The sequence below is a fragment of the Acanthaster planci genome, linkage group LG14 (assembly GCF_054643075.1).
Source record: "Acanthaster planci isolate LZ-2023a linkage group LG14, COTS_SCS, whole genome shotgun sequence".
NCBI lineage: Eukaryota > Metazoa > Echinodermata > Asteroidea > Valvatida > Acanthasteridae > Acanthaster > Acanthaster planci.
The window spans coordinates 6,554,557-6,576,625 of NC_141790.1; the positions used below are offsets into that span (position 1 = coordinate 6,554,557).

Below are 22,069 nucleotides of genomic sequence, written 5' to 3' on the forward strand. Positions count from 1 at the left end.
ACGCAAGGTTTCTTTCAACTTTCCGATAAATTTTCAATTGTCAAATAATGTTTACTAAACTAATAATACTTAAACACTGCATGTAGAACAACATATTCCCATCTAGCTGAAAGTTAAATGGTGACCGATGTATAAAAGTAAAATTTGAAATGATATCATGATGGTGTCATTGGTTTTCTATCGATTTTCAAATATTTACTAAGTTCTCTTAAACTTTGTATATGGATATGTTTATTTAAATGTCGCTTGTGTATGTACAGTACGTTATTCAACAATAACATGCTTGTATACTGAAAACGTAACACACATCGTGCAGGTTTTTCTTTTTTTGACTCTGGCGATCCCTTTGCTAGTACCAATGCAGAAGGACGCGGGGTGAAAAACAAGAATAAAAGTTTTGCTCAATTATATTACAGATTAACCTCCAGCTGTATAAATTTGCTTAAACTTCTAAGTTATTTGCACGTTGAACTAGGTATGAAAGCACTATCGTCTTTTCATCAAAACTGAATATTGATCAATTTTGTATTAAAATCAAATTACTCAAATTATTCCTTCTTGGTGGTTTTGAGTAGTCGATGTTTACCAAACTTTATTTTAAAACTCTAAGAGGGTTTTAATGGCTGTGAAACCTTCCCACAAAGTCTCTTCTTGATTTATTCCTGGGTTAAAAAGCTTTCTATTGAGACTAGGGTTTTTTCCAGCTCATAAGCCATTCATTCCTTCACATCACCCTATTCATCACCGCACCCTCTCAATACCCCACACCATTCAATCGGCCCAGGGTCTTCTGGCTATTTTTCTCGGGAGCTATTCACCCTGCCCGCTGGACCAAAACCACCGGTCGTTGACTGAATCTGGGTGTAATTCCCTGCCAAGCAAGCAACAATGGTAAATAGCGAGTCATCTTCGTAACCCTTGCGGGCAAAAAATAACTGGTGATACTTGGCCACTTTTGCGCATATATTAAATGAGTCAATACCTTGGTTTATGCAGGCATCATCTGCATTATCATCCTATAAAATGAACGGCCTAAAATTTAAAAACACACAAATCAGTTTTTAGAATACGTGTTAAGGTGAAATAAATCCACAATCTCAAGTTTTAAAGTTTATTTTGTTACAAGTTACAACACTGACGTTCCAGCTCCAGAATTCTAAAAAACAATCACTAGAACATCATCATAATGACGTCTCTGATCATTGCTTAGCATCCTTTGCGTTACCATCTGTGATAAACAGAAGACGCCGTAATTTAATCATCGACGCGGTTTGGATTTTGGCAGCTGAACTGAATTAGACCCCTCAATGCTATATTCAAACGGTCACAGCTATCATTCAGTTCTTGTTGAAAATTTATACGTTATAATTTATGGTATCGTGAAACGCAGATTTCTTCACCAAAGAATGTATAGATATATTTTTGTAACATGCCTTAAAATGATTATTTGTAATTTTCTCAACGTTTGACGTATAAAATTTATCCAACCTGTTGCTGATAAACTATATTTGGCAGACCATGGGACAGAACCATTTTTATAGCATTTATAATCTTATGCAACTATTGAAACGTAATAAACGCTACGTCTGTATGCTCAATGGAAATACTTTATTTGCCAATTGGGCGAGGGTGCATATCAAGGCAAAAGCTATTGCCCATCAGGGATAAATATTTTGCAAGTTTTGGCCACTCATAAACTGATAGGTAATATTTGTAACCAAAGGAAAGTTCTGTAATTACTGATTTGATATGGGTTTTAGTCATGATACTACTGCAACAAAAAGTGTTGCTCTTCCAAGATTTCGGATTTAACCTGTGTCGGAGTCTACCACTCCAGTTGGAGGGCTCGGTAGCTTCAACTGCTTTATTTAATACATGTTTTTCAGTTATAAATGCAGTGAGACCCACCATTTCTATGTGACCAAACACTGATTTATTGAAGTCCTTAGATGTAAAGTGAAACCGAAACTTTTAACGTACCTACATATACAGCTACAAAAGGGATACCGTTGATTTTAATGACTGAAAAAAGGGATTAAAAGCTTTTCTCTGTGCACGACACTGACTGACATTGAGAGGTTTCCAATATGATCAGCTTACATCCGGGATACCAATTACACGTACATGTACTGTGAAAACCAATTATGTTTGAAGTAATCGCGTGAAATTAATAAATGATAAAGAACAGCTCTCTTATCAGGGTCCTCACAGTAGAAACCAAACCTTCCTTATCAATATCAAGATACATGTACTATCTCGTTTTACAAGTTACAGCTTAGCCTAGAACACTGTGGAAAGTGCTCTGGGAGCGTTCAAAGGGAAATCATCACAAAGTATTAAATATTAGCGGTATGCAAGCCACTTTCTTCTCCCTCAGACCTCTACTTATGGAAAATTATGTGTCTGGCTCGATCATCCATTTCACCCGCATTTAGGGTTCCCTGCATCGTAGAGACACTCGTATTGTTTTCTATTTTCCAAAAACGTTCCGTCAACAGTGACCTACTAATTTAAATATATTCCGCACAAGTGAAGTTACTATGTATTACAATGCATTTATGTTTGTGCTATACATACTACAAAACATTCCAGTCGTGTTTGGATACCCTTTTCTGACGCGACACGTACTTTTTGACTTGCCATGATATATCGACCGGGTCATTACTACCCGACACCAAGTCTTCTTCGAATTTCAGTTCCTGACGGGAAGCATCCGAGCGTTTCCAGTCTAGTGCGCACAACGCCACTAAATTCACGGGAGGTATTTCACCCAAACGCCCGCCTGTCTGTCTGCGGCAACGCTACGGCAGTTCTTGGCACGCAATCCCGCCCTCCACAGAAAATTGTCCAACGATTTCCTCTTCAGTATTTAAAGTCGTTATGTTTGATTCTGTAACTCGGAGAGGTCAATTTTCAAAATGCGTATTTATTTCCTCGTGGGCATTCCAGTGGTATATTCGATCTTGGGACGCTCGACCCTGAGTCATCTGGCACTGTACTTTCGGGCTGGGTTTGAACGCATGCTGCAAACAGGCAACTGCAATCATGCCAATGATTAACAACTAGCTGAGGAACTGCGGTAAATCACAGATTCATTTCAGACTCAGTGTGGGTAATATTTTGTTACAGGAAGTTTTGAAGTTTCTTGCGGTTGGTTAATCACATTTACGGGCAGTGTGCCACCTGTCTATAAAACCTATTTTGGAACAGGGAGTGTTGTTTTATTGCGCTGAATGCTGAATACGTGAAACAGTGGAGCTGTAAAAAGGGGGCCTGGAAATGCGTACAAGGAATCCTCTTATGCTATAATCTAGAGGCTTACTCAACCACAAGACCACTCCGACACATTGCATCACAGTAATAAAGCGCTGCATAATACGTTGTCACGGAAATGAAATTTTGGTTGGTGATGATTAAAAAGTAGGTACTTCATGTCCCACACACTGCCTGAGAAATAAGCGTATTGACTATTGTTCCAAGCAAACAAACAAACAAACAAACAAACCTTTGACGTCCGGCAAAGAACTGAAATGAATAGTTTTGATCTCACTACGGTATTCAAATTTTGTGGGATATCCTACAGAGATGATTCATTGTTAAAAATGTTGCATCTCCAGCCATGCCTCCCCTTAGCAGTCTGCTCAAATATTGCCAAAGAACAATGTACCCAAGAAAAGTATGCACTTGACGGCGATTCAAACGACACGCTGCCACAGCTTTATAAGAATTGTCGTCAAGGGTGATTTTTCATTCGCTATCAACTTTTGTTTTCTTGAACTCGTCCAGGATCCTCATTATATCCAGTGAATGGACTACTAAACCAATGCTTTAGACAAAGTAGTGGAAATCCATTTAGGTGATCTCAGTGATGCCCTGCTTTTCCTCCCTTCTGTCTCTGCCGTTGACATTGCAAAAACAGTCAGGTATTCCTGTTTAATACCATATATCAGGGCGTAAGAATGTTCACGTGTATACCAATTTGCCTTGATCGACGATATTTGTATCTTCAAGTCAATGTAAAACTGCACTCACATACAGCATGGCAAACTGAAGGCTACTTTTTTTCGGAATTTTCCTCTAAATTCTCTGTTTCTGATTTTTCTTACAACACTGGAGTAGCATTTACTATTGCCATCTGAGAAGAGTACAGTCTATGGCTTGTCACTTAACAAAAATAAAAATTACGACGTATAGTATTGAGTAGGCCTACATTGTGCATTAGAAAGTTATTTAAAGACTTCTTTTAATTAACTCACGATGCTGAGGCAAAGAAGTCACAAAGGCCCACTGTGCTATCCTTTGCTTTTAAACTGGGTGAGGGGATATATATTTTGCTCTTAAAGTTTTTATTTCACGTCTCCTCTTTATTAGATGACCTGAACACACAAAAACCGTGGATTATCGAGACCAGTTTGTAAAAAAGAGCAATGTTACATTCACAAACATAATGACTGTTTGTTCATGAAATGTGTCTATACAATTAACGGCTTTAGTACAGTGCAAAAGTACCTTGTGACGTTTGTTATCCCAGAATCCAAGACTCAACCGCGCTGTTGATCATGCACATTTGTGGCACGACTGTCTGATTTGGTTTCTTTTGTTTGTTCAAACCAAAACATTTTTCTTAACGGGAGCATGGCCAGTGGGAGCAGTGAAATAGCTTCATGGGTTTGTGTATGATATTAAATTAGATAATTTAATGCAACAAACATTTAGTAGTTGGTACAGTGGTATGCAACTATGCATAGCTACAAGAAGGGATCAACACCACAGGGAAAGTTACAAAAACTAGCCAGCGGTACATAGCTCTAGGAAGTACAATGTTGGTCCAGAACCAAGACATTCATGGTACTTGACGTTGGGGTCAGCTTGGCTGGAGGTCAGAGTCCAGATCTGAGTCACTGAGGTCTTTCAATTTGTGAAGCCCCTGTTAACGACCCACCTGCCGAAGTAGCCGGTTTGATAGTCCCGTCTACTCGGCATTTGGCCGGGTTTGGCACGCTGTGTGGTGTGACAACAGGGCCCTCGACACCGGAGATTACATATCGGCTTAGTCGCTTCGTTTGCTCAGTGTCAGTTTTGAGTGTCAGCCATATCGTCAGAAAGCGGTGTCCATGTTTGCTCTGACGATTATCAGCAAGATACGATCCTAGATACAGGAGTTCATAGTGCAAAATTACCAACAAAACTCAGCAGAGGTGACGGGCCCTGCATGTTTTTTTAAGTTCGACTTTGAACATTAAAAATAAGATAAAGCAGCATTGATTGATGAGACGAGAAATATGTTCGATGGGAACTAAAGTCGCAAACAACATGAGACCCTCGTGAAAGAAGAAAACGAACAAGTCCGGGGAATGATAATACACTAATTTCATCGGTTCGCTGCATATAGATTTCACGTTGGTGAATTAGTCTTTTCCAAGTTCAGCTGATTTGCATATTGACTGAATTTATTGCTGTACGATGCCATACAAATAGCACGATGGCGCCTTCAAATATACTTAAGTTACATCGATAGCGTGTCGTGAAGTTTGAATTTTTAAGGTCATCAAAACCTATCCGTTCATTTCAGTTATTTTTTACATGTACGTTGTCAAGAGTTTTGTGATTGACGTATAAAGTGGATAGACGTGTATTAAATTGCAACTTACGAAAAATAATCTCTGATTGTAAAATACAGGAAAATGTATTGCAGAATCTGTGATGGTACACACACGAATGGTTACTGTAACAGGTCTTCATTGTGGGCTCCGCATTGATTTGGGAAAAGTTATATTGCAGTGAAGAAAAATATACTGACTGCAACATTGAAAATAAGACAATAAAGTGTTTTTAGTGAAACACGGTTATTACAGAGGCTTAAATATGAACCCTCAGAATATCACAAATGAAGTTCATGAAGCGCCGTGAAATTGTGCATCACTTCATAAAATAAGGCGCCAAGTTCTGCTTGCATTTTGGTACTCGTGTGGACCTACAGGGCGAGGCGATGGTGGCTAACTACACACTCAACCCCGTGGAATTTGGCAAACACAAACAAGGGCCGATATATCCGGCTCATGCACGCAGGCCGCCCACGCCGTCAATCAACTCGTGTTTAAACTGGACTACAGCTTGTCGGAGGACCAGTTGGTTCTGTAAAGCTGGTAACGTAACGGCAAGATAGTTGTAGACTCTGTACTCCGAATATCGAAAACAAACTTCACGCGCTGTCTACCAGGCAGCTGGTTGTGTGTTATTCTTGAACTTGTGGTTAACGGACATATGTACTTGGACCCGCGAATCCCAGCTCACTGTGTGCGACATACGCAAAATGTTTTCGTGGCCGCCATCTTAGCAAAACCGTAGCACTGGTTTATATTATGTTAAATGACTCAACACAGCTTAACTATGGCCGGGGAATCCCTCTTGTATTGTGAGTTATTTACGCTCGTTTGTGCCATATTACATCATTTTATTCTACAGTGTCAATGGTCGGGGTCGATTCATGCAGTTACTATACCAAAAACAAACTAGCCAAAGAATAGGGGACAAAAGGCCGTACTTCAGACCTACTATACGCTCCTCCAGATAATTTTGTGTGGGAATAATAATCCAGAGAGCATTGTAAAAAACTTTGCCTTTTGTCGTGCGTCTGGGCTTTAGAAAACGGGCAAATGGCGGTTATTTGTACTGCAAGCAACGTAACCAGCTCTCTTTTCTTTGCTGGTCTTCGGTGTTCAATGGCTGCCAGATAAAGGCTGTCCTTATATGAACTTTGAAGGGACAACAAGGGACTATTACCACGAATGACTTCAGACACTAATGTTTGTAGAGTTTTTATTTAGATAACACAGCTCACTTTGATAAGGATAAAAGCGAAGATTTATGCGGAGACCTAGATAGTTAAGAAAAAGGAAGCAAAAGTAAAATACCTCAGTTAACAATAATCTAATTTATACCTTTCTTTAAAAGTTTGACACAACGTACAACCACAATAACAATGCTTTAGGTTCCCTCCTAGGTTTATCTTTGTAGTAAAGAAGATGCCCAGCTATGCATTGATTGATTTTTTTTAGGATGGTAAAGTGGTTACCAGAATCAGTCATCACTAAAGTGATACTGCTGAACTCGTAAGAGGAAGTAGGTGAATACCAATAATACAATCGAGACAATTATCACATCTTGAAAATTTTCAATGAAGTAAATGTTGATAATTGAGAGGTTCCTGAGAGGACTTATATCCCCGCAGAGGATATAAGGAGATCGTGTGCTTGTTGACTTCCGCTGAAAAAGAACTATTGGTCGCCACTGTGAGTATAATCTAACTAAACAGATCTCTAAACTGTTATGGAAACAATGGACATTTTTTTAACATATTTCTGTAGATTTTGGATTAAATTACATAGCAGGCTTGATTTCGATTCGAACCGTCAGTCAGGCATTCAGCAATGTGCTAGACTTAGACTCTTTTATCGGTTATGCTTTGTTTCACGAAATCCCCAAACGAAGTTGTTAAAGAGGTTACAATTTGTTGAGATATGATCACAAGATTTACCGGTCCTCTGAACCGAGTGACGCGAACGTTGGTTTCAGACGATAACGGCACCAGAATACATGGGAGAAACTATAGAGGGCGGTACATAAACATGCCTGTCGTCTCAAAGGCTGGGGTGCATTTCAGGAATTAAGCAAGTTGCTTACCCTGAGTGAATCATATTTTGTCGGAACGTTCAGGGAGCTTGCAAACACACGAGGGTTTGTTTGGCACTTTATTTACTGGTTTGCAACCCTTGACATGCCTTGGCCATAAAATGGTACGACTTTCACTCTTTCTTGTAGATGAGTTTGATGGTCTTTATATTCCTGTCTAAGGATATGAGGATCGGCAAAAGCCTGGACGCATTAAAGAGTAGCGACTTGAGTTGAAATTGGTATTGGAATTTGTTTGGCGTTTGTATATGGAAATTATACAAATGAATCCATTTTTATTTTGATAATCTTCACAATAAAATAACAATAAAATTCAATGGAAACACACCAGTTAATTAAGGAAAACTGGAAAACGACAGAAAAAGCCTTTGTGGCCTCCCTGATTTCTCTGTATTTTGTGGAATAACACAATGCTGTTTTAGTAATACTGTGAATAGAAACATTTTCATCAAACTCGCCCGTGCATCGCTTAAAACAGCGGTTATTGTGCTGTATTTGTTCCTAAAACATCGCATGTGTTTTTCGAAATGCTATTTGCTATTGTTAAGTGCGATATAATCGGAAATATCTAAAGCCGCATTGGCTAACGTACTTCATGGTCGTGACAAATTGCAAATGTAATGGAACAAACTGCTGGAACAGTTTATCCATATTTTTCCGTTTTCATTATATCGTACACAGTGTGACAGGAAACTTGCAAAAAAGTAATCAGGAGTACACTTCACTAGAATCTTACTTAACTCATTTCTTGAACACATTGGGTTTTTATAATGTAGAGGTCATTTCAAGTCAACTGAGGTCGGGGTTCTAAAAACGGTCGGAATAGAAAAACATCACCATGGGTCTAATTACATTACACGTATAAATGACGTCACTAAACAACGTGTTGTGCCCCGTTTTATCATTTTGGCTGTCTCCAAGGCAACAAATTCGCCAAACTTAATGTCATTGTTGTGAACTGAACAACTCAAAGAATGGTTTTACACTACGCTGTTCTTTGTATTCATTTAAAAAACATCCTGCAGGGAAAGTGTTTTACGGAGGAGTTAAATTTAACTGTAAAAAAATCAAAGAGTTTGGTGGCGACTGAAGTGCGCCTGCGTGATTAAACACATCACCTTTATTACAGGCCCAAATCAGTCCTTCAGAAAGTTATTGATAACAGAGTGAAAGCTAAGCCCATGTTTCGAAGGGGAGAATGGTTAGTTCGTGCACGGGAAGGGAAGGGGTCAGGACGGATATTTTCTTCTTTCAAATGTGAAGCGACAGAAATAAAGGATAGGAAGAACAAAGTGACCTTGGGAAATTATAATTGTGGTATACGTTAATATTACATTATAGTAAATATATATATATACACACATATACAACAATCAGTGTGCTTGCCCATTGAGGTTAATCCGAGCCAGAAAGTGGTTGGATGGGCGATGACATGATTTCTTAAATTGCCCAAATCTTTGGAGGGGCTGGACATCAAATTACACAGAGATGCTGTTCATAGAAGACAAAACATGCTTGCACGTTTAACGTGTACCTTAATCCTAAATCAAAACGGTACATTCTAATTTTGTAATGTTTTACTTTTTTTCTTAGTCATACCTGATAAATTTAGGCCAGTGGAAAGTTCAGAAATACTACAAAATTTTTGTTTTGTTTCTCCCATCAAAAAGTAAGCGAATTATAGAATGACTCAAAAGAAGATTTAGGGTGGCATACACCCCCCAAACCTATTCCGGGAATGACACCCTTATGATTTCGTTTAAAAAAAGAGAAGTCTCCTGAAATCTTTTAAGTTCATTTCATGAGTTTTTGTGTGTATTATATCAGTCCCCTCGGCCCTATTGGAGTTAATCACACTGTCCCGATTCAAACAACTTCCACTTGTGTGATGATCTATCTTGTTACGCGTCATAGATTTCTTGTATTGAATTCAAATAGGCCTAAACTTTGGTTCGTCTGCTGAGAGAGACGATGACCTTTGCCCAACGCCTCACTCCCGATTTCCACCGTGCCTGTACACAATGTACATGACCAACGCCTTATTCCTGATTCCCACAGTGCCTGTGCACAATGTACATGCGTAGAACACTAAAAGCAACATTTGAGATAAAAACAATAGTCTAGATTGCAGCAGTGGAGTTTCGATTTTCTCGAAATTCATGTGTTTTCCCATAATTAGGCAGCGAAAGTGCAAGGATAGGCCCTATGTTACTTTAAGACGACCTAATACGTCTGTTCTGCCATTGCGCCTTTTGGTCACTTAAAGGTACAGTCCCCTATTTCTCATCTGTGCATCATGTCCGTGTGAAGCAACAAAATTACTCAAAATCTTAATTAAGAAGAGTGCAACCACGATGTCAGACGCTGAACCTACGAATTATAGCACTGCGCGCGCGCGAGTCTTTTCAACGCTTGCGCGCGATTCTAATGGCAATTTTCCGGAAAATGCGGTTTCCAAAATGTGTTGGAAATGGCCTTCTTCCATTGTTTTCTTCAAATGACAGTTTAACAGAAAGAATAATTTCACTTTGAGTATAGTCCATGAATCTTTTTTTAAACCAAGTAGGCCTTTGCTTTTGAACAATAACTTTGATAATTGCAAATGATGGACTGTACATTTTAATATTAAGAGAAGCCGCTGTTCGAAAGAAGACACTGGGTGAAAAATTGAAATTGAAAATTGTACAGAAGCAGTTTCGAATCAGATAGTGTGCTCGATAATGAAAGCCGCGTGCAGGAGGTAATTACGATCGGCAATCAGGAAGAAATAATGCAAAGCAAACAGGCGAGACAACTTACAGTACCTATTCAAGCGCCTGACTGCGTCAAACAAACAAGACTTGCTAGTGATTTCTAAATTGGCAGTCAACGAGAATGGACCAGGACTTGTTTTACCCAGAATGTAGTTGGGATCGCCGTGTTTAGTTCTTTTCTCAAATTTGGAATTCTGCATAATCTATCAAGTGCATGTTCGTGAGTTAAGGTGTATTTAGCGTAAAAATGACCATGGGCGGAAACAAGTTTGGGTTTTGATTGCCATGGCAACACATTGCTTTAAAGATAACTGATTTATTGGAAAGATATTTCCTTACAATATAGGGGAGAAGTATTATGTAGAGAGTGACATAAGTTATTTATTTACTCTGTTTTCTTCGAAGAAAATTTTCTAGATAAAATGCGTTTTAATGTGTTGAATCTTTATCTTCACAAAATCCATTGTGCGATGCTGCTCAACCGGAGCCCTGTAAGTTAACTAGTTCATGCCAAATAAGGGGAAAAGTAGTAGTACCTTTATTGCAGAAAGCATGTACGTCAGTTCTTTGACTCGAGAATGGTTGATCAGGACCAACTTCAGCATCAACTTCAGCTCTTTGATTCCATTGTGTACAAATAGGCTGTAGAAGTGGTAATACCAAATCTGCCGAAAAATGAGCAAACAAGAGGATGACTCCATGCAAACGTGTAGGTTGGTTTACATTGTGTGAATTGGCTAACATTTCCTATAATCAGAATTGTTCACTTCGAGATCGAATACCAGTACTGTATGCATGAGTGTGGCAACTGTGAACCATTACCATGACATGGGGATTTGTTAATGTACATTTGCTTTGTTTAAGCTAAACATGCCAACCCATCATGCACATGCACTTTTTATGCAGCCTTTTCAGCCGGTTTAGTTCTCACAGGCATAAATTTAATTGTTAGTTTATGACTAAGACTATTGGGTAAGATAGACCCGTACCTCGTGGGCAATGTATACAGACAAACGGGGTTGACTGCATGTTATCATTTCCCTTCTTGTCACCCTGAGCAAATGAAGTCACGTTTAAAAAGAAGTTGTAGGCTTTTAGGAAAGAGTTCACGCCCGACTTGGGCTTTTCTCTGGTGAACAACAGCCAGCCGCCAAAAAAGACTCCCTACGAAATGCCAACAATTGCTAGCCTTTGGGATCCACCCAGGCACATAATCACGCTCAATGCCATTTAGTGAAATTCAATTTCAGTCATGTTCATTATGCAGGCGAGGTCACAATCTTCATTAAAAATACGTTTGTAATCATATCTTGTTCAGATTAATTTTTCTTTCCGGGCAAAATGTCGGGGACGTCGTTTGAAAATAAAAAAAATAATTCCAAAGATAATTAGATTTCAAGTTCTTCTACCAATCCAGCCGTAGTTCTTCAACAAGAAAACTGATGAAACTTTCTCACTGGGTTGATCTACCACATTTGTTACACAATGGCATTAGAGTGCACTTTTATTGGTCGAGAATCAATCGCATGATATACCACAAACACGCATGCGCAGAATGCAAGAACATGACCAATGTTCGCCGTGGTACATGAGTGATGAATCCCACAGGGTACATTTAATCTTCCCACGGTTGAAAAAGTGTCGTTTTCACCGCGTTGTATTGGCATGACCTTGGGTACGGGGTTATACAACCGCGCTGGTATTACATTAGTTCATGTTTACGAGATGTGCTGTTGGCGACAGTGAGGCACTATTTCTTCTATGATCGCCATTTTTGTTTACATCGTTCGTTTTTTAACTTGGCTAATTTCGCCGTAATTTGACCGTAATAATGTAAGCAGATGACAGCAGGTTAATTTTTAAGAAGACTTTTGTCTCCTTCAAAACAAATCCAGAAATTTGATATTTGTGCAGGACAGCATCAGCAGGAAGAAAACGGGGGAACATTCTGTGTGTGTGCGGATAAGGAGGTTCCAAATTTTACATCGCCAGAGACTTGACGGGAAGACCCGTATTTTCATAACAAAATTTGAAGACTTTCTTAGGGAAAAAATTGGAAATGTCAAAGACAAAAGATGGTACTCCCTACCAAACATTCATCAATTGAAAAAAAATTCAGTGAAATGAAATGCCTTGTGACGCAAAATGAAGTTCTATTTGTTCCTTTGCGTTCGTTATTACCGTGTTATTATCGTGGTATAAAAACAACTGTTGCCTGCTGTGTAGGGATCCATGGTGTTTTGTATACCCTCGGGGGTATATGGCACCCGAGGCGAAGCCACGGTGCCATTTTGGCACACCCAAGGTGAGTTGTTTGTTCCCTCTGGTGTGCAAAACACCACGGACCCCTACAAAGCAGGCAACAATTGTAAATACAAGTAGGCCTACTCCCATTCATGAACATGATTTTTATCAGAAGGAGAGAGTCACGTTTAGCAGAAGACGTAGAACTGTAAGCTTAACATTGCTGCTGATTTCAAGTCATGTTTTGTTTTTGCTAGGGACATACCTATATCCAGACGTCTCAAAAGTTTCTCTTTAAACCTGTAACTACCGTTCTTGAAGTTAAAGAAATTCTTAAGAGTTATAGCTACACCCCCTGCCATGAGTTTCACCATTTTTTTTCTGGGGGGGGCACTTTTTTCCATGGGTAAAATTTCCAGAGGTTTGTGGTAGCAACATGCATAGATATCTCTTTTGAGTATGTGTGGTTCTGAAAGAACCGGAGGGTACTCAACATTTCGGAGAGTATACTCTGTCCGTCGTCAGGAGACTGCAGAGGTTCCAACGATGAAGCAGTGATGTCTGGAGACGTTGAGGTGTGGAGAAGATGCTGACTCAGGATCCATCCTAGGGCACTCGAGCGGAACAAGGGTGCTTGCAGATCAGTGAGGTGCGTCAGTCTGAAGGAAAGGAGCGTGGGGGAAGGTTTCCAAGGGTATAGGAGACCCATAGGCTGGGCACTTGTCCTAGGGTATCGGAGACCATTTGGACTTGGATGTGAGGATGGGAAGCTATATCTCGCAGATGTTGAAGCCGATGTCATGCAGTACAGTGTTGTACTTGAGGATTTTGATGGTTTCTCCGATGCGGCGAGGGTACCAGTATAAATACTGGTGATGAGTTCGGCTTGGCTTTAGCTGATCTGGTGGTCTTCGGTGTTGGAGTGCTTGATGATGGCAGACTTATCGAATTATTCTTTCCTGATATGGTCTCTATGTTCATTTCATCTCGTAGGGAGGTCCCAGGAAGTGTCACCGATGTACATTTTGCCACATTGGCAGGGGATCTTGTACACTCCAAGCGTGTGCTGTGGGTTAGGCCGGTCCTTTGGGAGGTCAGCAGGTTCTGCATCTTCAAGGGGGCTGTATGGTACACTTGAATATCATGCTTTTGCAGGATGCGCTTGATGTAATGGGAGGTACTGCCTAGATAGGGAGGGTAATGGAACTAGGAGCCTTAACCAGTTGGCTTTGGGTATAGGTGACCCTTTAGCCAGGGGTTGACCTGACATGGCTTGGAATTGGCTGAGCTTGAATCCATTCCGTTGCATCGCTGTGCTGGTGTACTGGAGTTTTTGGGGTGAGATTCTTTGCATTCCCCATTTCCCCCTTTTTATTTCATTTTTCCGGGAAAGGAGGTGGGTCAAGCGCCACATTGTCTCTCCCCGCGACACCAAAGCCCTCCGCCGACAATTTAGCAGTTTACTAAAACAATACGTAAATTTTACATAAGCAGTCTTAAGAAGTCCGTAGGAAATCACTCTTCTGCCTCGTAGAGGTTTGAAACGAGAACATTTAATGACAGTTAAAATGTTGAAGCAGATCGTTAACTACTCATTATAAAATACTGTTAATGATAAAGTGAGGTGACAAACTCATATTAGACGTGTTTTAGAAAATGTACATGGTCTAGGTCTTGTCGGTTTCCCTCCAGACTAAGCACTACCTTCAACACTCATTAAATACAACCTGACTTGTCTTTAAATGTGGGAACGGTTTGGAATGACTGCATTTACTCTTTTGCAATTAATAAATTTAATTATTTTCGTTTTCCCTTTTCCGAGTCCTGGTGTGACAAAACTATGAATTATTATTTGGACAAGACAAAAAGACACAATGCGTAAGTAGTGCAGTTCAATGGAACAGAAGTGCACAAAAGAACTGCCCGTCCGTTCTCGCGGACCTAAAATGCTATTGCATTCCTTCGAGCGTTAATTAACATAGATAACTGTATCATCGAAAGTGTGAATGCACACACTAAAGAATACGCACTGCTGGTTGTAATGTCTCCAAAATTATTTTATGTTCAATATATAGCTTATCCCAGAAGGTATAAATTGATTTTTAAAAGTACGAACAATATGGTTTTATTAGTAGGAATTACGCTTACTGTGGCTGAAAATTGAAAATCTCTAACACATTTTTCCCTCTAAACTCTGAAATGTATATTTTAGATATGACTTACAACAAACTGAATTTTTCTATATATGCAGAAGTAACTGGTCATGGGATAAACTGTGATTGAAAGAATTGCGATCTACTTCTCTGGTATTTGTTTGAGTTTGTGACCGCTTGGGGAAAGTTTGTGATCGTCCAAATCTGCAGAAATATTTGTCAAGAGAAAACAGTGGTCCTCCTAGTGCCGTCCCAAGTACTCGGTATTCATGCAAAAAGTGTTCCCTTGTCACACCACGTCCGTGCAAATTTGCTCAACCCAAATCCCAGCGGTAAACACGATCGATAATGGGTCTGTGCAGTAAAATACATCCCAAGGTAAACAGTGCTGTCACACCGCAATAATGAAAGTGATGGCTGCCACTTGTTGGGCTGAAAATGTTTACGATTGAATCTGGGTGGAAACTACAAAGCTAGCATCTCTGTTGACATCATGCTAGGGGTGAGTTATAACGCTTTACTCTAACAGTAAACCAGGCAACAATCCATTTGAGATCGACAGTTGTGTTCTCCGTTAATGGCATGGGACATTGTTCCGCCATAACGTCAATGAATAAAGCTTTATTAAACCTATTATGAGTGAATGTCTGAAATGCTCAAATCTCCAGGATTAATGTATCGAAAGGTAGAGCATGCCAAGTTCTGTTACAGGAAGGCCTATCAACTGACTTCTAACACGAATCTGATCTGATGAAACGAACGCGTTACATTCGCAAAGGCAAGAATAAACTAGGGTTGGAATATTGGTTTTCAGTGAGAAAAGAAAGACCGAAGTACATAAACTGTACCTGAACAGTAGATGACACTGTGAAAAATACTCGAAAGATGTGACTAATGAGCACCGACATCTTAATCTTAACCTGGACGCAGAGTTTGCTTGCAAAACTGTAAGCAAAATTCTGATCATACAGAACTTGGTGATTACGAGGTTAAGAGTACATATGCATGCTTAATTAAAAGCCATGAGGTAGTTTGCGAAGGTCGGTTAATACTTCGCGCGAAAGCGAAAGATTAAGCGAATTTATCACGCCCTTTTTATTGCACAGAAATCCTCACAAACACGACGGCAGGCAGGGCAAATAAGTATTTGCTCTGCAAATGGGCAAAAGTTGACAAAACAAAATGGGCAAAACACATTTTCAACTCTGGCAAAATATTGCTGCAAATTATTCATAACGTCAAGCTTGATTCGGTTTCACATTCGCCTGAAGTAAGAACTGGCCTTAAATTAAAGCAAATGTTTTTTTATACTCATTCATAACTTTTTAGTCAGAAAGTCAAAATAATATTTACAAATAGGTCATTTGGGAGACTTTTTGTGGTAAATTTTTTAGCATTAGGGAGACATTGGCTTTTAGGGAGACATTTCAGTGTCTCCCTATTTTCAACCTACCAGAAGGAGGCCGAATTTTACATTCCATATTTTGAGGGATGATAGTTTAGGGCCTAAAATGAAAACATACAAAGTTTGGTTCAGATCAGATTAGGGAATATTGAATTATGGGACAGTAAAGTTTGAAAAATTTTGTGCACGTTCTTATGGGAATTTCTCCCTAATGACCCATTAGCGGTAATTATTAGTTTTAAAATTATGAATTTCCAACGGTTTTAATCAACCTTTTTGTCAACAGCCCCTCTCGCGAGTACATGTAGCCATAAACAATTGCCGCACATTGAGATAAGCGCACGCGCCACCCGTACTAAATTTTAACCATACTTGGAGCATATTTTGAAGGTAGCGCGCATATCATTCGTTAACTCCCAACTGTACAGTCGGAGTCGAATATTACGAAGTAAAGCCTGAATAAAACAGAGGCTATCGCGCAGCACGGTGGAGTAAATATTTCTCAATATTTGAGCTCCTCACGGCAGAGGCGGGACGTTTGACGTCTTCCTTGGTCTCGGTGAAGTCTGATACGTACACAGTTTCGAAATGGCTCTCGAGTCAGATGTAAGCAAACAGACTTTCTTCATCATTTCTCCGTAACTACTGGCATACGATATTAGGCTGGATTCCTTTGGACCAAATTTTTGAAATATACTGAGTGAACATTCTCAAAAAAGAAATTTTCAGCCATTTTAGGGCTGCGTGCCCCTTTGCACAGTCAGTTCTTCAATGGCTTAACTATTTATGGGGCATCCTCCAGCGGATATGTCCGCGTTCCCTAGATGTCCCCAATTTGAAATTGTGTCATGGACACAGCCTCAATACAAGCAGTAATTCATTTGATTTCGGTGCCCTCTTCCAGTGTCCTCTTGAAACACGTGTGAGATCCCGTCCCCTGGCATTCCACCCCAGTTAGAATATTACATACCACGAAATTACATTTTTATTGACATCCAGTAAAACAAACATTTTGAAAAGAATTAGAATTCTCCAATAAAATTAAGCGTCCCTTAACCCACATTGGCTTCATCTCAACATTAGGTTCCTGCCCAATGATGGCAAACAGCCTTGGTCTTGCTCTGAGAACAGCCTAGTTGTCGACGGGCAAATGGTATTAGCAGCATGTTTGCCAACATATTTGCCCTTTTTGTTTACTGACCTAAATGTTTATGAACACTTTTGCTTTATGACAGCGTGATGTCTCCATTATAGAGTAAGTGCCTACCTCAACAGCATGTCAGGTTGTTTCAACATTAACACGTCAGAGTGTCATTCAAGAAATTGAAGTGCCACAATTTTTATCTCATTTATTATTTTTTAAAGTAAATCCTTTTTTTAAACAGCCATATTAAATAGGTCTCCATCACAATTTAAAAGCAGAAAATTGTAACTTAAAAGAAATAACCAAGCTGTCCAACAAATTTGGCACTGAACACTTTGCTGGATACACTACACTTGATTAAATCAAGACGGTAGGCTTTAAAAGTGATCGTAGTTGGTTGAACACTGCCCCGCTTTGTCGCAGAAGAATTTAAGAACGAAGAGCGCGTCGTTGTTCAAGTCATCTCAAACGAAACGGGTGACATAGATTATCCTCAAAAAAGTCGAAACTTCGAAGTTTTGATTTGATATTAAACGCAGATCCGTTTGTGGTACGTGTACCGATCTTAGAAACCGTGGTTAAATTCTTGTTTCGGCACATGCAATGCGATCCAAAACTTACGGGTGTGAGTGAACAAGCACAATCTCGACGGACGCGTTTAATCACCCAGATTGGCCTGTCATGACGAGGATTAAATAGGATCTGTTGAGTAATCAATGACGGTGATATTTTGTATTTCTACGAGATTGTTTCACCTTGCAACAAAAGCACAATAGCAACTGTTCCGAGTGTTAGACGGCTTGCTATTGCATGTAAGCATCTTTCAGTTCTGTACAATACGGCTGGTTGTGTATAGGTCCACTGACTGTGTGATCATGCTCAACTAAAATATTAATGTTTATACTGCTTACGATGTCTCATGAAATAATAAAGGATTTTCCTGTCGTGAAAGCCTTGTTCATGCATAATTTAGACACTGCAGAGTGATGATGGATGGTAGGAGAAATCAATTTACGCCACGGTTGACTTCTTGTCAACACCGGTGACACACTGACTCAATGATTGATTTCAATCTTCTATTTCTATATCTGTCTCCTTATAAGCACCAATTTGAAGGTTTGAAGTTTTGAATCTGCAATTTCTACTGTAGACAGTTATTTCTATTTCTAATCTTCTTCTATGCAATCTGCAACCATTTTCCGTATCGAGCATTTTTACGGATCAAGAAACAGTTAATGAGCCACTTCAGTACATGAAAAAAGCAAGATCATTCGGAAAACAGCGCGCACACAAGTCCGCAAAGGGCAAAGCTGATTGGGCAGACCTGGCACGCGCATCCGAATGATCTCGAACGCGCTTCATTTGGGCACGCGCAGTTGAATACCGAATTGGCTCATTCTTCCAACATACAATTTGTTTCCATTTGGTGTAACGCGTTTAAAAATACACCCGGTACAGGCGACAGTCCCAATAGCGAGCGCCATAACTAAACGCTTAAACGTGGTTCTTATTTCTAGATTGTTTGGATCACTAAAACAAAATGAATATAGGATCATTTTAAAAGATAATACAAGACATCAGCAAGCCTATACTGCAATACACAAAAGGCCATCCCTATAAATGCGCTCATTTTTATCCACAAGGAAAGGGAAAAATATATTAGTCATTTAAGTATCAAAATCAACGCAGTGTGCCAATGAATCCATAAAGTGAGCGTGTCTCTGATGAAATGTTAATGTCAAGTTTTAAATTCACAGATGGAATTTCCAACTCGAGTCCAGGACATAAAAAGGTTATCTTTCAACATAAGTTACCAGCACATCAAAGATGCAACATTTCCCCAAATCTCCAAGAGATTATCCTTGTGTAAAACGATAATCCTGGATACATACTTATATTTTATTGATGAAGATGACAATTTGTCGTCGCCAAGACTGACCCGCAGGGTGAAGGTACCACCTGTGCATGGACCTATACGATGAAATCAACGTAGTATAGGATTCTAGTCATGGCTCAAAGATCTGCTGGCTCAATTTTTAGGTTCGAACGTCACAGGTGATCATTGAAATTCAGAGCATCATGACCATGTTAACAAGGCTCAAAATCCATTGGAATAAGGCTGAAAATGGAATGAAACTAAATATCAAGACAGAAGTCAGAATTACTCATTAATATGGGCCAATATCATATGCAAAGCAGGACAAGCGAATTCATTTATGAAATTCCCCTGTAAAAAGGCGCTACCGTACTGTAGCGCTATCTGTGTTATAATTGCTTTTGAGTGCGTCGTTTTTCAACCAAAGCCTTTGCCACTAAAGCATCAGATATTTATCATGAACATAACCATTTACGTTGATTGTCCGGGTCCATTCTGAGACAAAATGAACAACGAAACGTTATTACCAGCAATTAATGTTCCTAAAACCAAGCAAGCGTGAACTAATTAATTTAGGAAATGGGCCTCCAAAAAATTGAAAAATGAATTGTTAATAATTGGCGGCCATTATGTTCCTGGAAAGTGGCACAGGCAATAACGATACACTGTAATACATGCCCGAAAATATTACTGCCTTGTGCAGAAAATATATTAAATGTATTAAACCGTAGTACAAAACACAAGTAATTTTACCGAAGAAAAATTAAGAAGAAGAAATAACATGAAAATTGAAACGATGGCGAGATTCAGTGGGATGGAATTATAATTTATTCGCCGGGTTGAGTCAATAGAGTGGCCCGCCCTCTTACCCCATCCTTACGGTGAAAAATATAAGACGACCTACAGTAAGGTGACATCAGAAGCAATTAATTATAAAGGTTATACATATATATTGTGCATTTGTGTTAACTTCTTTTCTGAGAAATGGTACAACAAAATTTAAGAAATAATTTGGACATCAGGATTTATGACAGTGCAAAATAAAATTAGATTGGATTACACAGACTGGAGGTTCAAGTGCTAGAAATGGAGTATCACAGCCATGTAACACCGTTAACAGACGAGGCGGTAATATTTGCGCATTTGACTATTCACTTCTACGCCCGTCAGGGAGCATACGGCTTATTACTCAGTTGCTCATTACTTGCTTAGTACTATATTTTGCTGAAACTGCCATCAGACACTTTGTGAAATGGCGACAGCCAAACACAACTGGAAGTGCACGTCACCACTCATTTTCGCGTGCATGTCAACATCAGCGAGGCGGTTATTCCGAGTCAGTTCTCCCACAAGCTCATTTGCTTCTTCGCATTATTCTGTGACATTATTTTATTAGCCTTTACAATGGTCTTAATTGAGACTGATAAAGAACGTGCGAATTGTGGCTCACTGACGGTTAATGTTTCTGCAACCAAGGTTGATATGCATGGGCACCTTTCAAAGCTAGGAGTAGTTTTCAAAGAATTAATTTTAGAGATTTAGGGGATTTAGAAATTCCATGTATTTTACAATAACTATTTTGGCTAGATACTATGCATATACATCATTTTGTTTTCACACGAAAAGTTCCTGAAAAATACGGCAGTGTCACTCATCACGTCCGCTTAATGGCGGTCCCCTGTGTGATTAATCAGGAATACTTTCGTTTCAGAGATCCTATTTATATTTGTTGAAATATACATACACGGAGAACAATATATGGGGTATGCCAAACTAACAATGGCCAAATTAGAGTCCAGCCGACGGTAACGTCAACTTTTTCGTTCCACGTGATCTTCGAGCGTCCTATTACAATAGAACTTTGGATAGTTAAAAATATTCGGGATTTCTTGATTGAAAAACAAACGCAGCCAAGCGTTTGCAGCAGCAGGATTAGACCACGGTGAAAAGAGTGATAGGCTAATCAATAAACTAAATTATTAATACTACATTCGGGATGGGAAAAGTACAGGTTATCACCAGGGCTGGACTCAGGAAAGTGCAGAAATTTATGTTTTAGCACTTTGCAACCGGGTCTGTTGCCGACCAAGGGTTGCCCAGGTCAAAACTAATATAAGACGCGCCAATTGGTTTACGCTGAGGGTGTGCCTCCGATGTGGCAAAACGTTGCAGCAGCAGGGCCTGCGGTGTAATATTTCGAGCGTATATGATATGAAGCAGTTTGCTCGCTCAACGTTCAGTATTTATTACTTCGGCGGTGTTAGTGAACTTCATGTGTGTTTGCGGTAGACTGCACGGGGTTTACCTCGCACACTAATAAGATAATTATTTAGTTCACAAACACTCTGTTGCAGTGGTCGTGCCTTGCTAGAACGATAAGCTCAGATTTGAAGGCACTTCCCACAAATCTTGGTAAACAATGAAACTGGTGACTCCTGTTATCCCTATTTAAGGACTCAACTGGTTTGCAATGAGCCATTTAGGACTTACCACTTCTTCCCTACCATCCCAGTTGGAAAGATCTTCAGAAATCAAATTCGAGGACTTTCACCAACTATACGTTAAAAAATTACGACTTTTCCCATATTCAAGTACGGATAATTAACGCAAAACGAAATTATGCCTAACCACGAGAAATGGGTTATTTGCCATGGATTCCTGTGTGTTTGCTTTATGAAATTCGCAGTGACGACCCAATGTTTTACCCCTTGAATTAGAGTTGAAGCGGTTTTATTTTAGTAATTTAATTTAATTTTTCTCTAATAAGCCGTTGTCCGCTGTTAGCTTGGTCAAATTCGCCAT

The 22,069-nt window shown here is 39.5% G+C and overlaps 1 protein-coding gene and 1 long non-coding RNA gene across 6 annotated transcripts in view; one reads left to right on the forward strand and one right to left on the reverse strand.

The window, feature by feature from the left end:
• LOC110985308 (uncharacterized) overlaps nucleotides 1-22,069 on the reverse strand; it is a 92,318-nt gene that overhangs the window by 52,133 nt on the left and 18,116 nt on the right. For 4 of the 5 annotated variants that reach the window (XR_015427602.1, XR_015427601.1, XM_087145322.1 and 1 more), the window contains exon 2: nucleotides 10,982-11,110. The exons of the other annotated variant lie outside the window; for it this stretch is intronic. Coding sequence is in view for 1 of the 4 variants with exons in the window: in XM_087145322.1 (XP_087001448.1) it covers nucleotides 10,982-11,110 (129 nt within the window). In the remaining 3 variants the exon portion in view is untranslated. The remainder of the gene's footprint in view (nucleotides 1-10,981; nucleotides 11,111-22,069) is intronic. 5 annotated transcript variants of the gene reach the window in all.
• LOC147796792 (uncharacterized) overlaps nucleotides 885-22,069 on the forward strand; it is a 28,094-nt gene continuing 6,909 nt past the window's right edge. Inside the window, exon 1 of the long non-coding RNA XR_015427603.1 lies at nucleotides 885-3,079. This is a non-coding gene — a long non-coding RNA (uncharacterized LOC147796792). The remainder of the gene's footprint in view (nucleotides 3,080-22,069) is intronic.